The following is a 10889-nucleotide window of genomic DNA, read 5'->3' on the forward strand; positions in this document are numbered from 1 at the left end:
TTCAGCTTAAAAGTTATTTCAAAAAGATTATTTACAATGTTCTGAAGGCAGTTTAGGTATTTTTAATTTTGACAGAACTGTCCGTCCCGTTATAAACTTTACAGAAACATCTGTTTGATCAAAGTTATGTCTAGCTTCAAATGGACATATATACATAAGATTTTTGAAGTATTTATAAAGAAGTGAGCTCCAACTCCTTAAGCTTGAGTGGTTTTTAAGTCCTACTGAAGTTACTTATTTGGCTTTTTTGCTTTTATCAGTTTTTTTTAAAGGGAAAAGTCCAAGTTTTTCACGCTCAAATTACATTTGCTGTTTGATTTTATCTCGATTGAATGAATTCAGATTAGTTTGGTTACAAGCAAAGCTTGTGTTATAGTATGAACTATATATTTTTTCCAACCTAAGTCGCAAATACTGTTGTTGCGACGCAAATATTGTTGCCAAGCAAATATTGTTGCGACGCAATGTGTTCATTTTTAAAGTGTTCATTTTGATCAATAACCAGCTATTAAGTACAGCCAATGCTAAGGATATTAACTCAGACTATTATTTTACAAATAGCACTTTAGCTTCAAGGTATCATGGATCTCTAGCGTAGAAGTAGGCAAGGAGAACCGCAACAAAATAAGTGTTGGAACCTGGGAAAGGTAGGATATTTTAAATGAACTTAATTAACTGGCTCTGCTAATGCGTCATAATTGACATGCGTCACTTAGCAATTATGTAGACTTTTTCGTATACTAGTTGAAATACGTCCGCTCAATAAATTGAGGCATGTTAGTTGATAAATTTCTTTTTTTAAATTGACTTGTACTGCTAATGCGACATATAATTGGCATGCGTCACTTAGCAATTATGTAGACTCATAAATGGCGTGCGTCACTTAAGAAGTTTCGTAGACTCGAAGTTTTATTCATTCAGTTTTTTGGAGTAGCGTTATTGGTCATATTTTTGCTTGTGTATGCGAAGTGCAGCTTCGCATGTGTAAATTTTGTTTTAGTTTTGAAAGTGGATGGTTACACTTGCGATTAGCAAGCGTTATCAAACTGGAATACAGACTTTTTGGGGTTAACAACTTGTTTAACAGAATGAATTGAATCGTTTGGATCTTGGCTCATAATGAATTCAAATTTTTATGCTTTCTCGGCCAACTTAATCTGGAGGTAACGAATATGCCTGGGACAGCAAAGGTCCTGGTTTTGAATCTGACCAGGACCAGTTTTTTTTTCAAATGGGAAGTATTCCGTTTCAAATGAAATTATTTGTCTGTTGTCGGCTTAGTTGTCACATCTTGGAATCTTTTTTTTTTGCTGCGCGGTTTTTCCTTAAATGTTTCTTTTTATTGTTTATTTTACTCCTACAATTAGTTTAATTTTGCTGACGTTGACTTCCTTTTTCGTTCTTAAATTCTTTGCTAAAAAAAACATTCCTCGGCACAAATAATTTTGGCCTGTTTTTAATCGGCTTAAGGACTTAATTTTGGGTGGTTTATGGGAAAAAAATTTAACCACTTTCCTCGGCCCTTTTCAAGTTGGTCGTATAGTTTCCAATCAGTTCGTTGATTTTTTTTTCATTATGGACCAACCAAGTCCAAATTTATTGGAAAAGTTTTACTGTTTCTCAGAACTGATTTTCAAAAAGGGGTATCAAGTAAAACACCGCCAACTACCCTGTGTGATTTTATTCTCCCCTAGAGTCTCTATTTACCTGAACTTTCTGTCTGCAGCCTTCAAAAAAAAACTTGTGATATATTGATTTTTTTCTCTACTTTTAACACCAGTAATTATGGCCCTCGTATTAGTCAAACTGTTGTTTTTTTTTACCGCTTTTTGAACCTTTTGGCTTTGCTCAAAACTAGCCGCTCAATATTGATACTGTGGGTTCAATGGAAATAACAGGTAGTGGGAAGCTCCCCTGCATAAGCGTCGACTCAAAAATCTTATTACCTAAGTTATCGGCCTCGGAAAAGTCAAATTTAATTTTTTGACCATTTTTTAAATTTTTTGAATATTCTCGAAAACTACCCTGCCATATCTGAGATTTTGAGTTCGATTCAGGGAACGAGTTCTGAGAAGTGCATTTGCTTTTGCGACTTCTCCGAAACTTTTCTGACACCAAATTTATGGTCCTCGAAAAAGTCAAAAACTTGATTTTTTGATCTTTTAAGTTTTTGGCTTCTCTCGAGAATTAACCTCCCAAGTCTGGGATTTTAGGTTCAATCGAAATTACAGATTGAGTGAATCGTTTCTGCAAAAACAGCTAAGACATATTTTTTACATTAAGTTATGATTCTCGGAAATGTCAAGTTTTGATTTCTTGAACGTTTCTAGACCTTTCTCATTAATAAGCATGCCAAATCTGGTATCATAGATTACATTAAAAAAATAGGATTTTCAAATCTCTCTCTATAACTGGTTTTGCTTAAACATCCGTGGCTGATTTGTTAGTGCGTGAGACTCAAAGTTGCAACGTCGCAGAATCGAATCCTACGCGTAATCCAGTTTTTGCTAATTCGAGGCTTATTTCTAAATTTTCTTACTTCAATTGATAGAGCTGATTTTTGGCCGTGTTCTCGCAATTGTTTGCAAAGCGCAGCTTCGCCTCTGTGTAAATATGTTATTTTTGAAACAGGTTATGAATTTGCACTCACTTATGCCTTTTTTAGGCTGTTTCATTTTTAATTAGAGCTCAGCTTAAAAAATGGCCTTGGGTAAAAGCTTAATTTGAGCTAAGCTTGAGAAATGGCCTTGGGTGAAAGGCTCAATAAATGTTCAGTCTATTTATAGCTAGTGTATTAGAACGAACCTTCTTTTTTCCAATCTTAGTAGCTTATGGTGCGGCACCCCAATAATTGTGGGGAACCTTTACAGCCTTTTGATAGCATGTGCTTTGACATTCGAAGAGTAATAAAATATCACGCTTGATGCATTTTTAATTCATCAAATGAACAAAGCTATTTGTTTCAAACATCATCACAATAAAAAAAATCGATTTCAGAAACTATATTGAGTTTCTGAAATCGATTTTTTTTATTGCGATGATGTTTGAAACAAATAGCTTTTTATAATTCATTCTTTATACAGAATGTGGTTTTATGCTTTGCAATTTGTTACATGCTAAGTTAGTGTGGATGCCTTCAGTTTGTTACATTCCAAATTATTAATTGCAAAATTGAGTCTATTTGTATTTGGTGCTGACTCGAACTGACAATCTATTAGCATATGTAGCTGCGTTTTTGGAGATTTTAAGCATCCGTGGCTGAGCGGTTAGTGCGTGAGACTCGAATTTGCTGGTCGCAGATTCGAATGCGATATGTAGCCGAATTTTGGCTAATTCGAGGCTGTTTTCCGCTTTCTCTTATTTCAATTAATAGAGCTGCTTTTTGGTCGTGTTTTCTCAAGTGTCTGCGAAGCGCAGCTTCGACTCAGCGTAGAAACTTGAATTCCTAAGTTTTGCAACTCAATATAACTCGACATTTGTTTAAAATGAACTATTTATAAATATTTTGGCTTTGTGATTTGTTACATGCTAAGTTAGTGTGGATGCCTTCAGTTTGTTACATTCCAAATTATTAATTGCAAAATTGAGTCTATTTGTATTTGGTGCTGACTCGAACTGACAATCTATTAGCATATGTAGCTGCGTTTTTGGAGATTTTAAGCATCCGTGGCTGAGCGGTTAGTGCGTGAGACTCGAATTTGCTGGTCGCAGATTCGAATGCGATATGTAGCCGAATTTTGGCTAATTCGAGGCTGTTTTCCGCTTTCTCTTATTTCAATTAATAGAGCTGCTTTTTGGTCGTGTTTTCTCAAGTGTCTGCGAAGCGCAGCTTCGACTCAGCGTAGAAACTTGAATTCATAAGTTTTGTCACTCAATATAACTCGAAATTTGTTTAAAATGAACTATTTATAAATATTTTGGCTTTGTGATTTCCAGCTTATTGCATGCAAAGTTAGTGTGGAGGCCTTCAGTTTGTAATATTCCAAGTCGGATTGGAAATTTCGTAGCATATTTAGCTGCTTAGTGTGTGACTAGTTTTTTCCCGATAGTTCAGCGTCCGTGGCTGAGAGGGCAGGACGTGAAAATCTAAATCTCGAAGTCACAGATTATAGTCCGTTTGGTAGCAAAGCTTAACTCATTCGAGGCTTGTTTCCACTTTTTAAGTTGACTTCACGAAATTGCTTTTTTCCGTGTTCATGCTAGTGTTTGCGAAGCACAGCTCTGCCTCTGTGTAAAGTGATGTATTTGTTCTTTGAAGCACAAGTTTTTTTGCAAGGTCTGACCCATATGATATTCGACTTCCTGTTGAAGAAAAGAGGCAATTACGTTCTTTGTTAAACAATGCTAAGTTGAGTTGAAACAGAAATTTTTTAAAGCTTCGAAAGTGGTTAGTCGATACACGTAGCTCAGCTTCTTTAGTAAGCCGCGATGATTTATTTCAGTAAAAGTCTTAAATTTTTTCCGGCCCAAATTTACTTTATCGAGGTTTTTTTTTAAATTCTTAGCAAGTTCATTTCAGTTTCTTTGTTAAATGAAAGACAAACTCCACTATCGAACAGCGGAAGTTTAAAAGTCATTAAGCAAAAAACATGATTGTCATCTAATTTCAAAACTGGAATTTAAATATCGGATTTCCCAGCGAAACAAAAAATTTTACTTGTTGATCCATTTTTCTGCAAAAAAGTGTCAATCATAAGTTAATCTAGAAGTTCAAAGAGTGAGAATGACATTTTTTTTTTCATCGAAAATTCGAAAAATAAGATTTTTTCAAATAACGAGTCTATTGTTTCTGTATAATTGCGTTCATTTACTCTCTATTTTGTAGTTACAAGGAGGGGACTGAATTGGACAATGAGCTATAAAAATAAGTTAATACTAAGTAAAATCCTGAAGAAATCCTCAAAAAGCTAGCTTTGAAGCTCAGTTTCAATTTTCCACTATCAAAAACTAATCTGAAAAACTTTGCAAAACAAAGGATTTTTTTGAATTCAGTTCTCGAGCAACAGGATTTAAATAGGATAATCCACTTCAACCCCTACGAGCTTCTTTTGACTAGTGGCGAAATTGGGCCGAAAACTGGAAGCTAATTCATTGTTCAGCTTCCAGTTTTCGGCGCAATTCAAAAAATTTTGAAGAGATGTGGTTGTTATTAAAAATTGGAAAAATAGAGAAAAAGCCAACATTTGTTTTGCTTCCTTGAAAGAATTATTAATCTTTCAACTGTCCAGCTAACTTTTATTAAGACTTATGTCGCCATAGTTTCTAGAAAATTATCATTGTTTGATTTTTTTTCACTAGATTCAGGCGTTTTTAGTTTTTGTTAAAACTTTGTTGCGACTATTGAAAATGACGAGCTTTGTAATCGGGTGTGCTTATGTTTTTCTTTTCTTTTGTTTCCCATGCAAAATCAAATACTACAAATAATCATTGGGATATCAGATTGTACCTATTTCATACGTGATTCCAACGACTATAATAAGTTTTAAAAAACTTACCCAGTGTCAAAATTAAATGAATCAAAATTTTTGACATTTAGTCTAAATTCGACTGAATGAAGCATGCAAGCATCAGGCGTATAATAAAAAGAAAAGCTTATTAATGCTCAATTTAAGCAGTGAAAAGTTAATTTCAATAAAAAAAATAGTTATAGTTGTTTTCAGCGCCATATTTTTTCTTAACTTATGAGTCTGAAATACAAATGTAAAATGTGTAAATTGTATTACAAAAGAGTAAGTTTATGTACCAGTCATATAAAAATTTATTTGTAATACATGCTACTCTAATGATTCAACTTTCAGGAGTTTAGTTAATGAGACTCACCTACCATTGTCAATCATTATGCAACTTATGAAAAATTAAAGCAAAATTCAAAATATTGTTAAACTTTAAAAGCAAAAATTTCTCGAAAATCAAAAAACCGGAGAATGCAGTGCTCGAAAGCGAATAAAAACGAAATCTGAATTTTTTAAATTTCTTTTAAATCATTAGTTTTAACCAAATTTTGGCTCCCCTTCAAAAAAACTTCTGTAACTTTTTCTTAAAGCTTGCTCCAAATTGAGAAAAAACGCTTTTTAAGTTCCACGTTTGGTCTTTGTGCAATCTGGATAACTTATACAATCACTGATTCCTTATTACACTTATAGATTTTAAGCGCAGTGCATTAGAGCGAAGCTTCTTTTTTTTCTAATCTAACTAGCAAATAAAAGTGTTCAATAAAAGCGTTCATTTTAAAATTTATAGCATTGGAAATTTCATAACATCTGTTCGCTGCTTTATTTGCGGCTATTGCTTGTCATTAGTTAAGCGTCCGTGTCTGAGTGGTTAGTGTGTTTTGCGTTTTGCACTTTATAGATCTGCTTTTTGTCGTGTTCTCGCTGGTGTTTTGCGGAGCACAGCGCGCCTCTATGTACAAAAGTTCAACTGAATATGTGCAACCAATATACGTTTTCGGTTTTATCAAAATTTACGGTAGCTTTTTCGGTTTTATTTAGGTGGTTGAATTTTTTTGGTTTTTAAGCTGATTTAAAAAAAAAAATTGTTCGTTTTTTAAAAAAATTGAGTAACTTTCTTGATACTCAGGGGCGGATCTAGGATTTTCTCGAGGGGGGGGGGGGGGGGTTGGGCGGATTTTCAAAAAAAATTCGAAAATTTTGACGACCTTTTTTTAGGTCGACCAAATTGATTGTTCTTTGTTCGAGCTCTCCCAAAGCACTGTTTTGCCCCTATTATGGCTAAATTTTCTGCGCCGCAGGCAAATTTTTGAAAAAACAGTCAAAAAAGCCGTTTTTGGGCACTTTTTGAAAAATTTTGACAAAAAAATTGCGTTTTTTGTTGGCGCGCGCTCCCCTCAAGCTCAGGCGCCTTTAGAAAAATTTTAGGGTCGGTCGGCCAAAAATGAACTTCTGAAAAAGTATCAAAGGGGGGACCCTTTGGGTCGACAGGGGGTCGAATCCCTGAGGGGAAGGGCGTCCGACCCCCCCCCCCCCCCGCCCCCTCCCTAATTGCGCCCCTGTTGATACTTAAGATTGGATGATTATAAACAGCAAGAAATACAAAAACTGTAAACGTTCTCATCCATTTTCATGGCATCGGGGCATTCAGTTTAAACTAAAAAATTTTGAAAAGTGGTAATAGAAAATGTACAGTGAAAATTTTGGAAATTAGTTACCGTCATGTGTTGGGGAAGATTTTCCACCACCTGTCCAGCTATTGAATACCTTTGCATAGCTTGGCTTAGAAAGTAAAAGACCTATGTTAAAAAACTACTAAAGGTTTTTGTCTAACAAAAAGCACGTGCGTTTTTAATCATGATTTGTGCGCACGTTACGTTTTACATGAAGCTTGATTTGCATTTAATTTGTTAGCTGCTCAATTTTTTTATTGGCGTTTTAGTTTTTAAAATATGTCTCCTATAGTAGATCAAAATCACGACATCAGTTCATCAGTACATTCCATAAAGAGCGATACCAATGTGTTAAACTTGGATCAAGAGAGGTCGCCCTACAACAGTCCCCCGCCAGTTGATAATTTCAGCAACCTGAAAGACTCCATTCTAGTAGCTGGAAACCGAAACGAAGTCGCTGCTGCTACTGTTGCAGAGAAAAACGAACACATTGTCGCCAAAAATGGATTTCTGGACGACAAACTTATGCAACATGGATTGTGTAATATTGGCAAAATGGCCGACGGGTACAATTTTGTTTTCCTAGACTTGTACCTGCCAGCGATGGAGATCAAGAACATCGAAACACTGCAGGTGATGACTAACCTACAAAACGTTAACCTGATGCACAACAAAGTATCGGATCTTTCACCCTTGAACTCATTGTCTTATCTGCTGAGTTTAAACGTATCAAACAACGTCATACAGTCTCTAGACAGTCTGGCAGGGCTAAAGAACCTACGAAATCTGGACGCATCGAACAATGTATTGGCATGTATTGGTGACATGAGTCGCTTTCCGGCGCTGGAGAACCTTAACTTGAACAACAATCAAATAGCCCGAATTGAGGGCTTAGAACACAACACTCGCCTAAAGGTTCTAGATTTAAGTGCAAACCAGCTGACTTCACTGGAAATTTGTAAAACTGGAATTTTGGAATTGTATCTTTCCGCCAACAAGATCGCTTCTCTAGAATCGATTCAAAATTTGGAGTCGTTGCAGGCGTTGGACATTTCATACAATGCTCTAGCTAATTTGAAGGGACTTGAAAACAGACGATATTTAATGAAAATTGACGCCCAGAATAACAACATAGTCGATTACGATGATTTAGAACCAGTGTTCATAGGGAATCGTTTGCTACGAGAACTTAATTTGCGCAACAACCCAATTCAAGACAAAGATGACTACCGGTTCGCTATTTTGTATCGGTGTTCGGAGCTGACCTCTCTCGATAAGCACAAGGTACAACCCGAGGAAAAAGTGTCTGCTATGAATTTGTTCAACCCGCCACCCGAAGTAGTAGCAGCACGTGACCATATCAATCACGTGGTCTACAAATACCTGCAACCGGCTAAGCTTCGAGAATGCACGCTTCCGAGTTTGGAAACGCCTTACCCTATTTTAGTGCTTAGTGGTCCTCAAGGATGCGGCAAAATTGAACTGGCAGCTCGTCTAGCTCAGGAGTTTCCAGATTTTTTTGGATACCTTCCTAATCAAGTGCTGAGCATGACCAACGATAATTCAGTATATGGCCAAGAGCTGCAACAGAATAGCCACCCGGGTATCTCGGCCGATGAATTCGTAAACATGATTCAAGAAGGTCGCTTCGTGTCAACTTACAGCGACGGGTTCCGAACACTGGGTATCATGTATGACGCGATCGACAGTATTGCAAGTGAAGGACTAGCCTGTGTGACGCACATGGAATACGAAGGAATTCTATCGTTCAAAAAGTCATTTTTCGAACCAAGGTATCTCTTGCTGATCCCCAAGACTGAGGAGGTGCACGAAGAAAGACTCAAAACGTACTACCAAATGAGCGACGAAGAGGTGAGAAGCGCCTTGTTGCGCCGCGATGTGTACATGAAAGTCAACCAGGAGAACCCTGGCTTTTTCGACCAAGTTATTGACGCTGATGACATTGAAGAAGCCCTCCAATCTCTGACATCGATCGTCAAAGAATACCTGGGACTACCGCCCGACTATGTAGCCAGCCGTGAACTGAGTTCGGGCCCAGGTCGGGATTTTACTAAGCGAAATAGTCTGGGCGGAACGAACGTGGTGAGCAATGTCCTGCGGTACAAAGTATCGGGCGGGAAGAACCAAAGTGGTCGACAAGTTTCCATTCGCGAAGGGATGACCGAAACCGAATTGAGGTCGTACGAGAGACGAGAAAGTGCGTTACGAGAGGGTATTCGTGAAAATGATCTTTCACCAGAGTCAGCTTACGGGGGAACGAATACCATATATGGTAAGCCTTACACAGCGCCGGCCGCATTCGAGGGTAACTTGGGTCATAATCGAGACTTTCCCACTTCAAATGACGGAGACGAGCAAAACGAGTTCAACGAAGCTACGAATGGCGATCGTGACGAGCAACGAGAAGACGAAGATTACGAAGCGGACGAATCAAACACGCCGATTGAGCGACCCGAGTTAGGAAATCATTCAAAAGAACGACTGCAAGAGCGAGCCTCTGCACTATTGGACGACGAGGCGCTACTTGAGAACGAAGTGCAAGTTTTGTTTGGCAAGGCGGGAAAATCGGTCGAAGGCAACATCGAAAATTTGCATGAGGCTAAAAATTTGATCAAAAGTTACTTTGAATCCAATCTGTTTGAGTTCCGTTTTGCCGAGGAGGACAACAAGAAGTTTGAAGTTTCGTTTCAAAGCTACGCGGAGACTGACGGCCAATTGGACATGACTTTTGACGAGTTCAAAGGATGGTTCGTCTACATGTTGCGCATGATCAAATACGGACTGTACGCCGACAACAACTGAAAACAAAAATTTGCTTCTAATCAAAAACAGCGCAAGGAAAAAATCTTTTGTCTAAGCAAAAAATACCGGTAACCAACTGAGATAATTCAATCAAATTTTCTATTTTGTTCGAAGCAATATGAAACAACAAAGACGAACTAACAATGTTTAGAAAAATCTCTAAAAGGTTCAGTTTTGATGCCAAGCTCTTTTATCAAAATCAATTGCAATTTAACTACAAAAATTACCAACTCGAATGTCTCCACGTAAGTAATTTGACTTTATACGCTCAAAAGAAAATTTATGGGTCGATCAACTAAAAAAATTTTGAATTGATTTAACTGAATTTTATTTCATTGGGTGTTTTTATAAAACTGTAAATTAGCAAGAAATTATCAGACCTAGCAAGGACAACAAAGGACATGTAGCAATCAAAATCAATTCTCAGGATAGGTTTGATAGTGATTTTCTGAAAAATAACCTTTGTGCTAACATACTTACCAAGTGATGTTTCTGCGAAATTCTGGCGAATATGAAAAATTCGTGCACTTCTCCGATTACGAAAGTGACCGCCTTCTAATTTCAAAAACGGAATCTATTTTTCAGATTTCAGTTTTCCAAAAATGAGATTTTCTTAAATCAAATAAGTTTCAATCATAAGTTGTTCTTGAAATTCAAAGAGCTGTAAAACCATTTATTTTTTACTTTGAAATTGTGAAGTTGAGCTGCTTTTGATTATGTTTTTTATGACAATGTTAAAATAATTTTTCAAGCTTGAAATTCAAAAGAGGTCGGGGGGCGTAGGAAAGAATCAAACTAGAAGTTCTAACTTGATTCGTTTTTTTTTCAAATATTCTATAACATGGCGCAGCACATGTTCATCTTAAAAACGCAACTTGAACGACAACTTTAAAACCCTAAACTTAAAGGAGTCTCCTAAAACTTCTACTAATGTGCGGTATAC

General features: G+C 36.8%; 1 protein-coding gene across 1 annotated transcript; it reads left to right on the forward strand.

Annotated features, from left to right (window-relative positions):
* Positions 1–7272: 7272 nt before the first annotated feature.
* On the forward strand, positions 7273–10284 carry LOC134839347 (leucine-rich repeat and guanylate kinase domain-containing protein-like). Its single transcript, XM_063854860.1, has one exon. It carries the CDS (start codon positions 7403–7405, stop codon positions 9944–9946), a length of 2544 nt encoding a protein of 847 aa, XP_063710930.1. The 5' UTR covers positions 7273–7402; the 3' UTR covers positions 9947–10284.
* Positions 10285–10889: the final 605 nt, after the last annotated feature.

This window comes from Symsagittifera roscoffensis, chromosome 2 (genome assembly GCF_963678635.1).
Source record: "Symsagittifera roscoffensis chromosome 2, txSymRosc1.1, whole genome shotgun sequence".
Taxonomy (NCBI): domain Eukaryota; kingdom Metazoa; phylum Xenacoelomorpha; order Acoela; family Convolutidae; genus Symsagittifera; species Symsagittifera roscoffensis.